The 20684-nt window shown below is 38.7% G+C and overlaps 1 protein-coding gene across 8 annotated transcripts in view; it reads right to left on the bottom strand.

The window, feature by feature from the left end:
• Positions 1-20684, bottom strand: part of cadps2 (Ca++-dependent secretion activator 2) — a 200163-nt gene that overhangs the window by 124202 nt on the left and 55277 nt on the right. For all 8 annotated transcript variants that reach the window (XM_051382486.1, XM_051382489.1, XM_051382485.1 and 5 more), the window contains exon 3: positions 6228-6560. In XM_051382486.1, coding sequence (XP_051238446.1) covers positions 6228-6560 — 333 coding nt within the window. The remainder of the gene's footprint in view (positions 1-6227; positions 6561-20684) is intronic.

The raw sequence follows: 20684 nt of genomic DNA, 5'->3' as shown, positions 1-20684 counted from the left end.
CTGCCCACCAAAACTTTGCTCTGCACTCCGTAAGGTGGTTACAGTCATGGCTCTGATTTGGATTGTGACATTAAAGATAGGATAATAATGTTAAACGGAACATGATGCTGTTACATTGTTGAACAAAGAACAGACATTCAAAAGGCATACGCTGTTTGAATAGAAGAAACGTTGCTATGAAATAGAGTGAAAATAAATGAGTGGTCTTCATGTCCTTCACGGGCACACATCTTTTAAATATGTTGCAGTTATGTTGTGTAATAATCCTTAGGCTCACCTTTAGCATCTGGATAAAAACCATAAAATCCTCAAATACAAGAAGTCCAAGGCCTGCTGGAATTTTCACATCATTATTGGTGAGGTGTTGCAGTTCTGCCGGTTCTCACAAACCACAGTAAGACTCTAAAACTGATCCACTGACCAAAGAGCGCATAATATGTCAACCTTTTACTGCTATCACTGCTAATGAAGTGTGACGATCAACAAGGCTCTGATACAGCTGTAAAGCATTCAGTAGCAAGTTATCCTCCACTACGAGGCTATAATTGAAGCCATCAAATTAAAGAGGGTGAAATCAGCCTCATAATAAAATTATTGTTTTATTAGAATTGTTTCAGGTAGTGTTACAGTGGGTTTTGTCAGAACTTGGTTACCCAAGACAGCTGCATGCCGCTGCTAGAAACACTGAGACTAAAGCAGACAGTAAATGTGCCATAAAACCAAAACTAGCAGCTAAAAGAGGCTAGAAAACTCTTTGTTGGCAATTGTCTGTGGGTTCACAGCTACCAGAGACACCTTTAACATTTGATATCATTTTAAAACAAACCACATTAACCAATTAGTCTATTTCTGTTGGGTCATTTAAACAAGATTATGAGACACTAGTAAATCCAAAGTGTGGAGAACAGTTTTTGAATAGAGTACATGGCACCAAGATTTTAATGAAACCCTGGAAACACAGGTGAGCATTTAAAAATGGAATTAGCTCTGGTTTCTTTTCATTTCTCTCCCCCCCCCTCCTTCAACCTTCTTTCTATTCTGGCGTCTAATGAAGCAGGACAATAATAGAATCTGTCCTGGCAACAGACACACTCTGGTTGTTATACAGGCGAGGATGATGTCTCAATGGGCCGTGAAGTAATCTGTAAGCTATTTATGTTCGGAGCCAGTTACAGCGAAGGAAATAATCAGCAAAGGAGAATCAATGAGAATTACTGACGCACTGCTTCCTCTATAGAGTTCTATTCAAAGACTATAAAGGCTTGTGGACAGGACTTTAAAGTCTGCTCACCCAATTTAACAAAAAAAAAAGGTGTTCTCTCCTGCTTCCTGTGGTATCAGTGGCTTTGAGGTATCTGTCTCGAAGGGAACAAGACAAGCCTCCTCGTTTGTCTCTCCCCAAGTTTTCCCACACCACTCAAACTACACTCGTTTCCTGTTTCAAGACTCCAATCTTGTACAACTTCTCCTTTGTACTGCCAAGAAATGCCTCTGGATGTTTGGCTGCCCCGTCAATCAGAGAACCATGCGGTGAACCATCACCTGTTCCGACCCCACATTGGAGGAATTAACTCCACATTGAAGTCAGGGCAGGTGGTCACTGCACATCTTCTACCACACACCTTTTACAACACCACCACTCCCTATACTTGCACGTACAAACATGGCACCATTAAACTACAAATGCAAAAAGATATGTTTCTTTTCATTTATTTTGAAAAGACCGTAGCCAAAGTTGTTAAAGGCGGACACAATCCTCTTGCTGGGGACTCATGTTGAACTAGTGTTATTTGAGTGTCAATATGTTCTCCCTTGGCTATAGTTAAACATTCAAAGCACACAAACAGTGGAGCAATGCCAACACACCGTCCTCGTCTTATCCACAACTCTCCCTCTGTTGCTCTTGTAGATGTTGGGATCTATTTCAACAAAAAGAATGACATATTACAGTAAACTTACTCACTTCAAAGGAGGAAGCTGTTCAAAGACCTGGGAGCAGCTGGAGAAACTGTTACTGTTACTCTGCACACCTTACTCAACCTGGACAACTGGACTACAATGGAATAACTGTACAGTATTAAACTATAAAAATACAAACTATAAAAAGAAACATTAATAACAAAAGAATGGCAGCAACACAGCATTGCAGCATCTAGTCTACCTAATCTAAAGAAGGTTGTCTGTGCAATTAAGCTGCTGGCAGCAAAAACATAACATGGAGCCCCGTTTCTGAGCTTTAAGTGTTTTCCTGCATGATGCAACTATGACAGGTAATGTTAGACAGCCAATCACCAGCATTATTAGATCTTACTCCTTAGATATCACAATTTGGAACCGAATGACATTTTTTGATATTTGCAGGTCATCAGCAGCCTAAAGATCATGGAGGTCCATGCAGATCAGGAGACGGACTGTGAGGGACTCAACAAGACCTGAACCAGTAATGCCCGAAGACTGAACATGTGTGTTCAGCTGTGGCCTGACAGGCTGAGTGGTTTTAATAATCATTCAGAACGTAGAAAGGTCAGAGGTCAACAGCACTTCTGCTGCTGGCATAGAATGTGATTTTTCTTTATCAAGACACATTTTACAGTAATATTAATATTCACATTATTGATCAACAGTACTTTCCAAAGAGTCCATTTATTAATTTTTAGTCTTTCAGGGTTGTACTAATCTTACTAATAATGTAAGATAACAACAATTTTCCTGTGAACTCTCCTTTACCAATTCATCCTTCATCACCATTTACATTGAAATCAGTAGTTTTTGGTCTGATCAAGAAAAATATTCAATTTGCAAGATTTCATAGTCAATAACTGATCACATTTTGCTTTACAGGTACACATTAAATGTTGCCTCAAATGGTTTATTAAAAACATATGCATCAGTCACAGGCTCCCATAGAGATTCAAACCTGCAGCTGTTTACCCAGTAACAAGACGCAGACAAATAAATTTACACTAAGGAGACATTACGGAATTAGAACATGTCCAACCTGACTAAACAAAGCAGAACAACAAGAAACAAAATCTGAAACAGTAACACACTGACACAAGATAGTTGTGATTACCTTTGCTAAACGTTAAGTGCTGTCGTGTGTTTTCATTCAGACGTTAGACAGACATAATGCAGAATCTGTATGTTTACAGAAAAGTTTGACTTGTCACTTACAAAATTACTAGCTTAGCATCATGGCTGTTTCAAAGACTCAAAGGCATGTTTTAAGACATACTGTATACAAATACTTAGCTGTAATTTGTGCCTGATATGGTTTTCCACAAAAAGTTTTAAATGACCTTGTTCAAGATTCTTAAAATTACATACGGCTTCTCCCTCATATGTATTTTTGAGCGGAGGGGTACTTGATCATTTTCTAGCTTAAACATGTTCTGGAGAGGAAAACAAAAGTTAAAGTTTTTAAAGGGAAAATGTTGCAAGTCTACACATTTGAACTGTAACTGAAGCTACTTGTTTTGATACTCTATTGAAGACAATTTTGTAAACCCCTGTGTTGTAACACTATTATATATGTTCCTGTTTCCGGTATTCCTGTATCTCTGTCACTATCTAACACAGGAAAAAGTAAAAAATTGTCAGTTTTTCAACAATTTTGTGATCACTGTTGTCTGGGAGATAATGGGGTTTAATGATGATGATGTCAGCTGGAGGTAAAAAAACATCATTTCTGTGTGACACTGTATGGATTTGAGGTTCGAAAAGAAACTGCATCAATTACTTTACGCGTGATTGAACATCTCCACTCACACAGAGCTGATGTTTGAGTCAAGTTTTTCCCTTGAAAACATATTTTGCCCCATGAACTGGTGTCTCCATGTGACGTTTACATGTGTTGTATTACTGATAGGATTAGGTGCTTTGTACAAATAATGTGAAGCTGTAGAGCATATTAGAGCTCAGAGGAAACCATTGATCGTGGCAAATAAACCACTGCATTGTATATGTTATTTCAACAGGATCTTTCAAGGAAGAATTTTACCTCCTTCATTGCTGTTTCTCATCCATACTGCAGATGAAAGAGGCAGCATAGGGACTATGTAACTCAGATTTTATGGTTTTCGAGGCAAACTACTCCCCACTGATTCACCCTAAACCTGAAAACTCATATTCGGGGTATGTCCAGTCCCATGGTGCCACTTTCTGTCTTCATGCTACAATCTTCGTCTTCACTCTGAGTGCATGTCAGCACTGCTACATGTGAAAATACTCTAAGTGCTGTTCCAGTTTGGATGGTGCTCGCTGTGAAGATGGGTGTCTCAGTGACCGTCTAATTACTGAGCAGCAGTGTGTCGACATACTGAGACCTTCATGATGATCTGCAGTCTGCCGCTAATGAGGCTGTTTGGCCTAAGACCATCGAAATTCACTGCATTTGTGATCCAAGTTAAATTTACTTTTAATCAGAGTAGTAAAAATACAAGTCTAATAAGGAGACAGTGATGGACTGAAGGCCAGAGAGGTGAGAAGACCAGAAGGCTGCTGGTTTGATTTGCTGCATTGAAAAGCAACCACAACAAAAAAAAGATAATGAAAAACATAATTTGAATGGTATTGTAGATCAAACAGCTGTCCATCCCAATTTTATATTGGATATCCTAAAAGAAAGAGGTAAGTAAACTATTTCAAGGTTTAGGAACACATACAGCAGATGCACGGCTTTGCTTGAGTGACCCTATTATATTTAAAGAGTACCTAAAAAGCATTTAGCATTGCACTCCCATATCATTGTCAAACTCTAGACAAGACAAAAAAAAGGATCAATATTGATGCAGCAGAACCAAAGATATACTCCCATATATACATAGTCTCACAATGCAACTCATCCTCTGACAGTTCAGTCACATATTCATTATGCCAGTCGTGGTTTACATAGCCTCAATCCACAAGCCTCTAGCCGTCATAAGGAAATAGGAATCGTGTTTTTGTTACCCATACCATACTACATACCAGCTCTGATGCTGATATACGGTATCCTACTTCCCAATTTAAAGCTTATTAAAAAACTGCAAAACCCAAAGAAACTAGCCTGATGTGGTAACTCTGCTGCAGACAGCTGGCCGCTGAGCTATTAACCTTATAAACAGTACTTACTGTATTAAGGCCTAGCTTTCCACTGAACCCAACGTTTGAACCAACAACTGAAACTTAGCATAAACTGAACAAAGAATCAGCATCGAATGCGGAAATGATAATGGGAACGATGATGTAATCGCTTACTTAAAAAGGTACTTTGTAATTCCGCCTATACTTGAAATAACCTCCTAACTTCATCACCGGCAAAAGGGACTGCACCATCTCATCTGTAAAACAACTGAAACAGACAGAAATAGCTGCAACATAAACATCAAATGTTGAATTTGGATTAAATCAGAGCTAGTTTTGTGTAGTGATCAAGCTTTTAGATTTTCGTGTCTGTTACTGCTATATTTACCTCCGCCAAAGAGGGCACCAGGATTACAGAAAAACTATTAAGAGATTTTCATTAAACTTGTTGGAAGGGTGCAGCATGGGCCAAGGAAGAGCCAATAAAATTTTGGAGCGGAACCACAAATTATTTTTCACTTTCCTATGGCCAAATAAACTGAATGAGTTGAGCATGTACAAACCCGTTGTGATGAATGTGAATGGTGTGCAGATTTGCAGACTGGACTATTGGCCTTGGCGAGGTCTGTGCTCTCCGAGTGCCTTTCTAGTTTCAACTGCAAGACCATAGCTGCTGTTGAACATTCTTAGTAATGGCAACACCCGAGCGGTTTAGAATCAATTAGGCAAAAAAAAAAAAAAAGCCTCACCTTTCTAAAAAATACATTAATGCATCAGTGTGATTGATGGTTGGGATCAATTGGAGGAAAAGCCCTGCAGTGCGCCTCGCTTTTAAGGCGTCACTTCTAATCACTATCTTAATGAAAGACATTTTATAGTCACCCCTAAGATACACAGAAGAGGTGAAATCAGATCATGAGCTCCAAAGCTAAAATAAAATACCTGTAATGATTTTGCATTTCTAGAGAGAACTTCTCTCTAGATAAATTTCAAGTTCAAGTTTCCCTACTGCAGCATTGAGTGATATTAGAGGAACTACAGCTGAGGATGCACCAGCATTTACTTCATCATTCAGCCATGGAGGTTGACGTACAACTCTTACAAGTAAGTAATCAATAATAAATATACAGTGTGTCTGTACCTGTTGACCTCTTGCGGCTCACCTGGCAGGCGTTGTACAGCAGCTGGTGCTCAAACTTGCGGATGCCGAGGATCTGCTGGAACATCTCGTACAGCTGCTCCTTACTGAGGATGAGCTCAGACACAGCGCTCAGGTGCGCCCGCTGTGGCTGACGCCGCATGTCCTCGTCCCCCCTGTAGATGGCATCGTATTTGGCGATCCAGGAGCTCAGCACCGTCTCTTTGCTCAGGCCGTCGATCTCTGGGAGGCTTCTGACGCGCCGCTCGATGTTCTTCTTGAAGACCTCGCGAAAGTCGTTGGCTGAGCAGCCGCCGCTCTGGACCATCCTGGAAACCCGCTCACTCTTCAGGAAACCCTGCCACAGAGAGAGATTCAGAACAATAAGCACTATTTATTTAACTTTTATTTAGCCAGACCTGTCCATCTTAAAGTCAGAATCCCCTTTTCCAGAGGTTTTATTCTTACCACAGGGAGTTCCTACACTTTGAACAAATGTTCCAAGCTAAGACTTTTAGTTTTTAGAGCCATAATGAGGTTAATGTAGATGCTTCTTCCATCAGTTATATCAGAACTGGAGACTATTTCTTCATTGAAAAAAGAGCAAAGAAGATTTTATGAGTATGTCCCTGAGCTGAGACTGGATGCAGCAGAACTCAAAACAAAGAACTCACAACAAGCCAAACAAAAAGAAACACAAGTTCCACATCTAATCTGGTTAGTGCTTGAATAAATCATGGCACAATGTAAAATTGGCTTCCAATTCCTTTTATTTTAATTGAAAAGGCACTTACTTTAAAAAGTAAAAGAAAATGTCATAGCCTTTTTTCAAACTCTGTTTGTCTCTGTCTCTGTTGAGACATTTTTAGACTGAAAGCACCAAAACATCCAGAGTGCACGCAAGAGTGTCCTGTCCTCCTCCACACAGTAATTCAGCGGGTCTAATGTTAAATTCTCTGCTTCGTTCACATTTGTGGCTTTTGACAGAAGTTCTTTATCCAAAGCGACACTCACTGAGTCTGACAGAAGAATAAGTGGTTCAGACTGAAGCAGCGGTAGCTCAGTGTGACATTAAACAGTCTCTCAGCTGGCTGCTTCACCTCTTCCTGTTAGTTGCTCTGAGACTCTGAAGAGCAGAACATCAGTGAGAAAATGATTCATATAAGGGAGGCAGGGAGCTCAGAGAGCAGCAGCTCAGGACAATTTGAAGAGACTAACAGAGACAAACATCAAACTGGACATAAATATTAAAGTTTGGAAAACATTTGATGTATTCCGTTCTTCCTTCTACTGAGGTAATGATTGATTCCATCGCTGAAATACAAATTCTACTGTATTTGGCAGGGGGATATTTCTAACTTCAATATCTACATCTGGAAAAAAACAATAAAAAGAAATATAGACTGCAGTAAACTTTAAGCAATTGCTGAACTTTGTTGAAGTTATGTGCATCAGAGATTATGTAAGACACTCAATAAATTACAGTCCAACTGGACTGAGAGTTGCACTCAACACGATCAATATTTCAGTGTTCCAATTTATCTGATAATGATGAATCAGCAAGTATTCATTTAACTAACACAACATTTTTATAATGGTGGCTTAAAGAATAGGGGCCTGATATGCAGCGGGTTGGAGATTTTATAGTGTATAAACAAGCTTGTCAGCCCTCTCTGGTAGACAAATTACTTAATGGAGACACTTTGATATATAAAAATCATTTAAAATATTTCCCGGTTAGCTCAGTGGGTAGAGCTGGCGACCCACGTACCAAGGCTCAGTCCTTGCTGCAGCGGCCCAGAGTTCGAATCCGACCTGCGGCCCTTTGCTGCGTGTCATCTCCTCTCTCTGCCCCCCTTTCCTGTCTGTCTTCAGCTGTTCTATCAAATAAAGGCAATCAAAAGCCTAAAATATATATATATATATATATCTATATATATATAGATATATATATATATATCTATATATATATATATATATATATATATATATATATATATATATATATATATATATATATATATATATTTTCTTTGATATTTACTCTACAGACACCAGCCCTATGTTTCTCCACACTTGGTTTTAGCACTGGAGAAATGTCTGGCTGGAACCATTATGATTTTGGTAAAGTGGGGAAAAATACGCTGGCTTCTTTGTATTTCTTACAATCAATCACAATGGTCTTGGGTGGCGCTAAGACCAAGATGCAGCAACAGTGCCCTTGCAAAATAGTGTCGGAAGATAGAGGAAGGGGAGGAGAATGCCAACTGAAATATTTGGTCAATGGCAGATTTATACATTTTAGCCTACTTCCTACGTAATGGACAACATTATGTTAATCTGATGGTAATTTAACGTGTTGATCAGAATAAGCACCCTGGTCACTTTTATGTAAAAGTCATAACTGTGATTTTACTGTTGGACCTGTAGCGTTATGCTCAATGTAAGTCTGAATACAGATTACCATAAAGGCTAGCAGCACACTGTGAAACATGCAGAGAGAGAGATTTAATGTACGTCTTGAATCGCCTTCTAAGATCCCTATAATAAATGTATTATTTCAATCTTTGTTTCTTTCTGCAGGAATTCTCTGTATGTAGATATATATATGTTAACAATCCATGAGTGTACTCTTCATGTCCTCATTAGCTATTTCTATTATGACTTTGTGGAAGTCCATGTGTCCTGGGTCACATTTTCATTAATTCTTGTAACACGAATAATCAAAGCTCTCAGATAAAAAGACCGCTTCCACCTGAACCTGACTATTATTTCACCCAGAAAATTGTTTAGCTGAAATGAATATTTCCTTTCCTTGCCATTTACCGCTGAATGAATGAATCCCTCAACCAGCTGCCGCGGCATGAATGCTTGTGATGTCTGCAGGAACTACAACCAATGTAAACCTCAAAAGAAGCCACTGGGCTAGAAAACAGACCCTCAATAGACTGTCCAGAAGATAAGATAAGAAGAGTTTTTTCCTTAGAAATTCTCTATGTCCACTTTCAGCCAACATGTGCTGTAAAACCATCCTGGTAACAGAACACCAACTCCTTTAACATGATTCATTTACTGTAAATTATTTTGGATATGACAGTTAAATACATCAAATGCCAAATGAAAAAAAGAATAAAAGAAAAACTGCACTCAAGTTATAAAGCAATAGAATTCATGTAGCAATTAAAAACAGCTGGGAGCTATGCAGGTACAAGTCATGAAAGTAAAACAACCTGGCCAGACTTTCATGCACTAATTTCAAATGTATGATGCCCAGTGGGATGAAAACACAGGTTTTAATGTGTGCTGTAGTCTGCAGTGATTTTGTGTAATTAAACATAATGGAGGACGTCTCCAGGGGCAGAAACACTTGACATGTCTGCAGCAAAACAGATCTGAAGAAGCAAGGAGAAAGTTTTCCTCCATTAGTAGACTCATTCAGCCATCTCATTTATTCTGTTAGTGTTCAGAATTATTAGTTATTTATGTTCGATTCAATTATAATAATACAATAATATAAAGGCACAACATTTGCAGCTGCAGTATTGACTTAATAAAAGATAAGACGTGTTGTTTCATCCTTCTATTGTTAACAACTTTTCCTCTGGAAAAACTAAAAGCAACAATAAACTGATTGTACTGACAAGTACTGTGTGTATCCAAAGCCTGATATATCTTATTCCTCTGTAACATGGAGCTTCATTGTTCAAAAATTGGGTGATTGTCACAATTTGTTTTTATAAAAACTAGTGCTGTCAAACGATTAAAATATTTAATCGCAATTAATCGCATTAATGTCATAGTTAACTCGCAATTAATCGCACATTTTTATCTATTCTAAATGTCCCTTGATTTCTTTTTGTCCCATTATTTTTTCTCATTTTAATGCTCTTATCAACATGGAAAAATGGATCGCCTTTCTTTGTGCAAATGTTGTTTTTATTGAAAAATCATCCATTGTCGCCTGGCTTTGATGAGGGGGCGGAGAATTCGCATCAGCTGTGTGCTTGGCCATCAATTCAGAATATTATTGGCATCCATTTCGGCGTCTCGCGCTCGCCATCCACTCAAAACGTAACGTCAACTACTCTTAAACAAGTGTGTGCAGTATGCCTGTTTTGTTTCCAGTCTAGCTAGATCCGGTGTGTTGTTGTAGTTTTTCTAACGTTAGTTGTTGCAACAGCATGTGAAAAAAACTACAAAGTTAAACAAACGTTAATCTTGCGATAAAAAAATTTACGCCGTTAAAATGGGTTTGCGTTAACGCCGTTAATAATGCGTTTAACTGACAGCACTAATAAAAACAGTTATGATTGCATTCTGCTCAATGCGACCACATGCATACATGACCAATAATCTGTCAAATTCAACTAAACATTTTCATTGGTCGTGCCGATGTACTTGAAATATATCACCTGATAAAAAGACAGCACTGTGGCATATTCTGTAGGACTGTAACAAAAAGTTTGAAACTTGGAAGCTTATAACAACATTCAACATTCAAAACTTTTTTGGTTTTTTTTGTTTTGTACGTGCATTCATTCTGCAGCAACGTGCAGGGTGTGAGATCGGGACTCTGCACGGCTGTGTGTCTGTTTGACCGAGAGTGGGGCTGAGCTACACACATATACAAGCACAGTGGACAGGATGAAAGTGGGGCCGTGTTTATTTGTGGTTTAGAATGTAACCGCTGTGAAAGAATCAGAAAATAATTTTTCTGATAATTTCTCTGATTCACTGCTTTGTTCTTCCTAAGGTGTTCGCTCTCTTCACTTACTCTCATTTGATCTCTCTCTCTCTCTCTCTCTCACTGTTACTCAAGCTTTGAATAATTTATTGAAACTTGAAGGTTTATTACTAACAGCAACCACAAAGCCTACTCCCTCTGCCTTTACATGACAAAAAAAACCTAACTATTCGATTAATCCCTTCATTCCAATTGAGTTTTTTCTGTTGAAGGGTTTTTTGTATTATTCTTTCAGTGTGATAACATGATAATATGATGACACACATCCAAAGCTTCATTCAAATACCTCAATAGAATCTTCAAATTAAAAAAATGACATTCAGTACTATCCTGATACTCTGTAAGGACCCAGGAGCCATGTTTATATCCGTTCTGACTTCCTGTGTCTGGATGACTTTCAGTATGCTGAAAGGCTGAAGGCTGTGCTGTGACGACCGACAGACATCAAATAACACGTGCCCCGACTGAATCACGTGACCAGCTTCAGTCTGTTCTGAGGGTTGGAAACGTTGTCTCATGAGAGCGATAGACCTGCAGAGCGTGAACCAGCAGATGGAGAGGAACCACCGTGGAACTATAAGAGTAACGATGTGGAACAGACATCAGCAGAAGCTCAAGTGTCTCAACAAGGAGATAAAAGAGACACACCAGAGAAAACTACTGTTTAGGTGTCGAAGAAATCAGCAGAAATATTTGAAATCAGTGGGGGTGGGGACGCTGAGAGATGACACAAAGAGAGGGTCCTCTTTATGGTGATAAATGGAAATGGGCAAACGTTAAGTGGATGAAGAGGGAGGTGACAGATGCAGCTGCCACCAGAGGAGCCTGCTAACAGCAGCTAATGTGCTTCTCTGAATCACTCAACACAAACTGCTCTGAAGTGCAGAGAACACAAAGACATTAAACAGCTCCTGCTGAAGGAGAGCATGCAGGAAGGCCAAAGACTATAAAGCTGACTGCTCAAATGATGACACTTGAAATGAGGAGACAGATGTTGGAGTTTCTAGAGAGCCATGAGTGTACTGATGGTGCAGACCAGGTGGGGCAAGAAGATTTGTTCAACAGTCATCTCAGAGTTGTGTTTTATTCTCTGTTCAGCTTGTAATCCTACTTACAGACACCAAAAATCGAATAACCAGGGAGCCAATAAATGCCTGTAACACCTCTTAAGCAATACATAAAAGGGTTAGGAGAGCTGAAAAATGTATCCAACTCAGAATTTGACTGTAAGAATTTTAGATTGAAGACTGCAATGAAAGATCTTGCTCATGCTGTCCATCATCTGTTCACTGTGCCAGTGTACAGGTATACCATGGTGAAACAGAGCCTACAGATAGCAACATCAAAGACTGTTTTGTATGTGCGTAAACATATGTACTACAATTTGGTATTTGCTGATACAGAGTACTGATATGAGTTAATAATACCATTACTGTTCTAAAAATGACTTTCTGACTGTAACAAACATACTGTTGTAAAAGTTGCTTAAAATATCCAAACTGTTGACACTTCTCCACCTACATGCTCAACTAACAAGAGGTTACATGATGTCATGTCACTGTAGAGTGGTATCGGAGTAGGCTCACGATTACAAGTACTGTCACCACCACACTTTTGAGGATGCTCCTTTAAAAAACATGACATTACACACTGAAATGAAGGAATGTGAAGATATATTGCAAAGCAGTTCATTTATGATACAAATATTTGAAGAATCAAATCTGATTTGAAAAATGAATCGTGATATCAATCATGGTATCAAGGCGTAAAGAATACTGTTTCACTTTTACAAAGAAAAGGAAATATGCATAGTTTTGCACAGTCTATGCCTTACTCAGAAATAAAAAAGGATTGTATAACTTGATAAAGAAAATATAAGAGAAAATCAGTAGATTAAATAAAAGAAATACAGGAAACTTTTTCAGTCATAAATTTGTCTTCAGTGTCATTTCAAAATCTTATCTTAAACCCAGTATCATGAATTATATTGAATCATTAATGGAATATCATTAAATCCTTACTTTAACCAACTTTAAATTCATAGCAATTATTAAAACAACTTATTTGGAAAAATGTCTAAATATTCAATCAAAGCCAAACATGGAAGTAGCTCTGCGAGATCCAACAGACTTTAATAGACAGTTTGGAGATAAAAATGTTTGTATTTTACATTAGTGTTTTTAATTCCTTGTTCTCAGCTCTTCTCCCTGCTGGTTTCCATAACACTCATTTAATCAGAACCAAGCTGAATGCATTTAATGTTCAGATAACACAGAAACAACAATTAACAACAATTAGCTATGTTGGGTTCCAAGAACAGAATTACAACTGACCAAACTGAAAAATCATCGTCATTAGCCTGTCATAATGCGAACATATTGCCTTTCACACAGCCTGTCTCAGCTATCAGCAGATGTTAAAATGCTAATTATTAAATAATGGTGACTGGCATGAAGACGGACTAATGGAGGAGCCAGTGGCTCATTAACCAGCGCAGATTATTTTTCCATGTCAGTATGATTACTGTTTTCACTTCATCTGATTGCTTTCTATCTGAGCTGAAATGGACCGCAAATGAAAGCAGCTCTGATGTTTCGCTACCGGAAAAATGATCCTGTTGTGTCTAAATGTGTTGACTTGGTAGCATCACCATCCACTTCACTGTGGTGTGCAATTATCCCTGCGCTCTGTGTCAATGTATAAGAGGCTTGAGCTACCACACACACTATATTTTTCTTATTGCAGTAACAAACATCAACAAATCTCATGAAAAACCAATGTGTTGTTGCATGTCTCAATCCTTTCTAACTTCCTGTCTGTCACTCAGCTCATCATATTTTAAAAACACCTCACAAAGACTGTTTCATTTTTAGAAAAAGGTTCAGTACCAGTAATTTCCTAAAACATCTGGTTGCTGCAGTTTTGATCAAACATTACTCAAACAGGAGTAAATCTTGGATTTGCTTGGGACTATTTACAGCAGCGGATCAATACACATTTGGTGCTCTAGTGAGTAGTTGGGGCACCAGGATGGTGTATGTGTGTGTGTGTGTGTGTGTGTGTGTGTGTGTGTGTGTGTGTGTGTGTGTGTGTGTGTGTGTGTGCAACAGTGTGGCTAAGTGATGTGATTTTAAAGGGATGGTTTGGGTTTTTTGAATTCGGGTTGTATGAGGTACTCATCCATAGTCTTCTTCTCCAAACTGGGGGGGTAATCACCACCTACTGTAGTAATACACTCAATAAGTACCTCATACAACCCCACTTCAAAAAACCCAAACTATCCCTTTAATAGTTGGACAACAATGGAGCTCTATGGCACAGAAGAATAAGATAGCTCAGGCTTTAACACACACACACACACACACACACACACACACACACACACACACACACACACACACACAAACAATACCCGTTAGTAGATATATTCACTGTACGTTTAGGTCTCTGTGGAGTGTGTGTGTGTGTGTGTGTGTGTGTGTGTGTGTGTGTGTGTGTGTGTGTGTGTGTGTGTGGAAAGGTCACTCCCTCCTTGGAGGTTCTGACCCCCCATCCAGACGCCCCCTGAGCCTGGATCTATGTCTCCCCCACCCCGTGACCTACTGCACGCCATGCTAACGTCAGACCATCCTTTTTTTTCAAACGGAGAGAGTCTAAATTTCCCCAACCCCTTAAAACTGGTTTTGGTGGTCCTGAAAGATTTTCCACTGAACTGTCACTTATGATAACTTGAGACATGAGACTTTTTAAGTGACTCTATAACTTGAATGCTCCTAAGTCTGCTTAGTTTTAATCCCACTCAATAATAAAAATTTAGAAACCAAAGCATGCCAAAGGTATCACCATATTTCCATTGCATAACTTTTGCATTATGATGCCAATCTAAAGCAGTTGTATAATTATGTAAATAACAAAAACTTGGTATTGGTGAGAGACGCTGATATACAATTTATATTTCTAGTTTACATTTATGGTCGTATATCAGATTTTTGTACCAAGAAACTGACTTAAATAAAGACTATTAGCTTGAGGTTGGGTTCAGTCACTGTCAGACCTGTACAGAATTCTATAGTGAAACACTATAACGGATGATTTGAGCCCTGAATGTGGTCGTCAGATAGCAGCTCTCCCTCTGATGCGCTCTGGATTCTATAGGCTCTCCTCCATTTTGTCTGGTGACACAAATGTCAGCCATTATTACTAATGAATCGATCAGCAGGAGACATCCTCCTTCCCTACTGCTCAAATTAATTGGGGCTTTAAATTTCCGCTAAATTATTTACACACCAGCAGAGCGGCGGGCTGTGAGTCAGGAGATTAAGAGTCAAGAGTGTTTGCAGCCCTCAGAGTGTCAGTACAGCCGCTCTGACTTCAACAGCAACTGGTCTAAAAACAGAGCCTTTAAGTGGTTAAACACCTAACCACCACTACCATGAAAATAAACGTGAAGAAAAAAATCTAAGTGACAGAGATTTTAAATGTTTTACTACAGTCGTTGCAGTGGAGGTGAAACAAACGATAATTGCAGACATTCATAGGTATGTTTTCCTTAGTGTATAACAATCTGAAAATAATAATCGTTGTGTTTTCATTACCTAAGAATGGGCCATTCTTATCTACAGAGGGAGTGGGTCCTCTCCTACGGAGGCTGAACCGCCATGTTTCTGCCAATAAGCAACCAAACGCTAGCCTTTAGGGCCTTTCACATTTTTTTGCGAGTTTTGTACAGTATTTTCTCCTACATGCTTGGAACCACCAGATGCCACTAAAACCTACAAACGGGTCCTTTAAATGATATAAACAGAATTAAATTCTCACATTGGAGAAGCTGCAACCAGTGAATGGTTTGGAATTTTGCCTGATGACTTGACGATTAACCAGTTATCACAATTGTTGCCATGAAGTGCTGTATCTGTCCAATCGCCTAATTGATTAATCATCTAATTATTTCAGCACTAAAAAAAATGTATTGTCCTGCGATGAGAAGAAAAGGTTCACAACTGCATAATCACAGAATTGGTCATCTAAGGGTTTAAAACACTGTGTGATAAAGAGAAGTAGGAGGACTATTTCTGTCGCCCCTTGTTGCAGAAGTAGTCCTATTCATGTATTCCATAGACAGTGTTACAGTAGGTGACTCACTGTTAGAGCAGTTTTGGATTGGGCTGACATGAAACTCTCCTGGCTGAATCATCAGGACAAAAGATCAACAGCAGAAAAATATCTAGTAGTTTGATAAAAACTTACAGTACAATACTGTGGACATTATTTTAGTTAAGAGTTTGATGTTGATTTCATGTTTGTTACTAAACTGGCGAGCCAGTGTACAGTTTATAAAAAAGACAATGCCGTTTTAGCGTTATTGCAAGATGAAAATTGGTTTGCTGTGGAGTCATGGACTCTAAAAATTTTAAATTTAAGCACTTTACCTCACATCTTTATATAGGTATATACATTTTTTTTTTACAAAAAATGTTTTGCACTGATCAGGGGGTACTGGGCTGTAAAAATATTTCAAAGGGTTACATTAATAATAAAGGTCTGAAAACCACTGATCTACGGTATTAAATTCTATGGTGCTATTTTATAAAGAGATACTGAATTCTACCATATTAGTGTTATCACAAAATACAAGACATAATATTGTTTGAAATTATAATGAATCCAACAACAGCCCTAACATACTGTGTACCATTATACTGTGAAACCATGATATTTTCTGAGACAGTTATCATACCATGAAAAATGTCATACAAGGTTGAGTTGTTACCGCAGCGGTCTGGGTTGGATTCTAGCCCGGGCCCTTTGCTACATGTCATCCCTCTCTCTTCCCTGCCTTTCTGTCTCTCTCTAGCTTGCACTAAATCTAAATAAAGCAGAAATGCCCCCAAAAATGGAGAGATGGAGAAGTTAATGACAAGCCAATGAGAAGCCAGTCAGACTCCCTCTCCGTGGCAACATTATCCAAGGCTCATGGATATTGTAGTATTAAGAGCCGTCCACCAAACTTCTCAGAAACAAACAAAAAAAACTGAAACTGGTAGTCATAACATGAACCCGTCTGATCTTTACATTATCCAGAAGTCCTGTGTTTCTATGTTCAGTGAGGATATTGTTAAAAGAAAAGAACACAAACGAATACAGAACAAGGAATAATACTTTCAAACCAGCAATCCCTCCCACTTCGCAACTCCATTAAATATCCAATATCCAGTGAATTTGGGTTTGATTACCTTGAATGATCCATGCTTGTTAGTTTTTTTTGGGGTATTTCTGTATTGTTTTGTGCCAAGTTGGATATAGAGTATCAGAGCTTTCAGAGGAATGGAAAGAAGAGAAGAAAAATGTGAAGTTAAATGTAGTTGTAAGTTGTAAACTGGCAATTAACTGGTCTTATGAAATGAATGATTATTATCATATTATTTTTTGATTTTAAAAACCGACATTTCTAGAAATAACAGTAGTCACGATGAAAATAATGACGACAGATCAATAAGTTCTTCTATTTCAGATCATCCTTTTAACAGCTGGAAGGTGTCCTAGACCAGTCAGATTGCTCAGTTGATATATACATTTAATCCCCCGTGTTGTTATGATGGAACTGATCTGTCAGCATTATTCAAGCTTTCTTTTAAGTGCGATCATATGTGCTTTCATGCATAAAACATGTTTCAGCGCGATATTAAAACGGCTCCATCGGCTGCTTCAACCAGGCCTGTTAGTCTGTCAGGGAGCCTGAACATTTAATATATCATCAGAAAAGTTTTTAATTCAGTGTCGCTGTATAGGAAGTTTCATTTACTTGATCACTGAGAGAGCAAAAGTCACCAGTACTGGAACTCTGTCTGCAATAAGCTCCGATCATCATATTCAGAACTTTGGGTCAGTGACAAATACGGGTTGGTAAGATGAGCATGCATCAGGTTTGTATGTATATTTTGTTTTTAAGTTGGTATAATTTCATTTGAAACACGTAATATTGAATGTCATAGTGTAACCAAGTTAAATAAAAATGTTAAAATGTTATTTTATGCCCCTAGAATGTAAGTATACCTATAAAAATTACTTCATTTAAAAATATCCCATTAAAATCTTTTTAGGATTTTACTCAGCCCAGACAGCTGTAGACTGCAACTTGTAACCCAGGACAATGAGAACACCAATAAATCTCCAGATAAAAGAAAGCCATCACTGACAGGCTCTGAATCCTGACACTGTAATAAACAGATCAAATAAAGGAGTATGACTGTGATTATGTAAATGAAGCTAAGACAATTTTATCCATTGTCATCATCAGTTTGACTGTGGCCGCAAATGACTTCTGACTGACGAACTTATGACGAGCTTCATCTTCAGCCTCACATTATTCAGAGTCTGATGAATTTAGTGGACAGGCTGTAATGCAACAGGAAGCAGGCACTAACCCAGACTTTGTTAGCCCCTTTCATAAGACTCCAGCTCAAGTGTGGAAGCTCAATTTGGTCTAATTTGACATAGAAACTTTGACTCACAGCCACAGTGGTGGTTTTTATTGAGGCCCTGTGTCATTTTGTGGACCCTGAAACAGATCATCTACCAACTGAACTGATCTGACAGAGTTCATTCTAAAAACCAATTACTTCATGTTCAATAAAAACCTGATGATGTTCAGATTAAAAGAAAAAGCGTGGGTTTCTTTGCCTCAAGCAACGCTGCAGAATCTTTTTAACACCAGTCTCATTTCTCCTTTCAAATTGCAAATGTCACAGATGAACCGTGAAGTGGTGGAGTTATGAAAGTCATCAGTCTGTGCCGGAAACTAAAAGACAACAGAGGAGTATCAGAGCCATAACTAACTGTTTGCCGTGTTTGGAGGTGATTCGTCAGGAGCACCTGGAGGATTCGGTTCAGTTTTGATGAGAAATGTTCTGATTGATCCTTCTGCTTTCTGTCTGATCAGACAGGTGAAGCAGGAAATCAGAGCACAGCGGTGAAATGCTGCTTTGACTCGGTGCTCCGATGGAGAAACAACTCCCGCTGTGTGACTTCATGCTCATTTTAACTCACTGAACTGAGAACAAACAGACAAGGAGCATACAACAAAGAAAAAATAAGAACGAAAAACACGGTGAATGAGGATGGAGGAAAACAGGAGGAAGAGATATTGATCGGATGTAGCGTCACCATGAGGTTCACATTAAATTGACTAATTGATTAAAAACTGACTCATACATTCATGCCCCTGCTGGGAGGAAATGTAATAACTTTGGTTATCCCTGAATGGTCATCTAGCACCATCACCATACCTAAACATTCCCATCAGCCTCAGCTATACTTTGTGTTTATTACAAATTAGCCAATGTTAGCATGCGAACACATTAAACTAAGATGGTGCAAACCTGCTAAACATCCACATGTTAGCATTTAGCTCAGTACAGCTGCTAGTGCAACTGTAGACTCTGGGTTTGTCCCAATACCCACACTGACGTGCCTACACAAATACATGTCTTAAATTGTGGGTACAGGGACAGACCCTTAGTCTTGTTCAGTAGTATAACACATGGTGCTGACAGGCACCATCGAAAATTACTTGGACTGATGAACTTAACTAACCTGAGGAAGAAGCTCCCTGGCTATATACACTAAACACAATACTGGCCTGATTATACTGCATATCAATAGAGCAATTATTGTGATAAATGTTTTTGTCATATTGTCCAGCCTAGTTTCCAAAGAAAGTCCCTGCTAATTTTCATCATGACATAATGAGTAAAGAGAAAACTGTGCAGTGACAGAGTCTGTTTAAAACTACTCAGACATTTCAGACATCAAGGACCAACAAAGAACCAAACAGGGACATTTTTCAAATACTGGTAGCCTACATGAAGACGCACTCTCTCTCTTGCTTCTATTAAACATGAGAGAAACAAATGAGTCAACAAAGGAGGCAATAAAAAATTGTGAGCACAGTTTAATGAAATGCCAGAAATGATTTGCAGCTCCTGTCTGATCCAGATTTCATTTGTGTTTTTTGTCTGGAAAAGTAACATAAAGCAAATGAAAAAAACTGTGGGTAAAAAAAAGGGAAACTTTGGTTTTGGACGTGGTTGTTCAACTTCAGATGGGAGAAATCTTATTGCCAGAAAGCAGTAGGGCTGACCTCTTCTTGGTTGATCAATATGCTCTTGTCCGACTAAATTCTCATTGGTTAGACAGTTGCAGGTGTTACTTTCATAAGGAGAAAAGCGCCTCTTAATCAATTATCTCTGAGGGCAGGAGGGACATTGCAGACCTGATGTACTGTATGTCTGAAATAACATTGATTATGTATGAAAATAATATTCAAATATGTTTTCAAGCTCAGTGTTGGATTGATGGCGTTACAGGCTATCCGTGACCCAACTTCAGACAGATTTCCCATGTAATGTTCATTTTGTTGTTTAGCCTGCTGAACTTTGCTTTAGCATGTTGTATAGTTAAGTGTCTACTGCCTCAGGCTGGGGGATTCTGGACTAAAGCTGTAACATTGAGGAAAAGTTGAGAGAAACTGTGTGAACATTAAGCCTCATTTGAAGCCACTAAATAACCACAGTAGAAGGTTGGATGCCAGGAACTGTTTTTCATGCTGGTTTTTCTGGAGCTTCGTCACTTTATACTGCGTTAATTTTGTTGTTGTACAGAAGACCATTTTGCTCCACAATCCTAATCAGTGTGTGTGTACGTGTATGTCCGTGTGTGTGTGTGTTGTTGCTGTGTGTG

This window comes from Dicentrarchus labrax, unplaced genomic scaffold, assembly GCF_905237075.1.
Source record: "Dicentrarchus labrax unplaced genomic scaffold, dlabrax2021, whole genome shotgun sequence".
Classification (NCBI taxonomy): domain Eukaryota; kingdom Metazoa; phylum Chordata; class Actinopteri; family Moronidae; genus Dicentrarchus; species Dicentrarchus labrax.
Note: the sequence above shows the minus strand (reverse complement) of the source record. Positions and strands in the feature narration are given on the sequence as shown.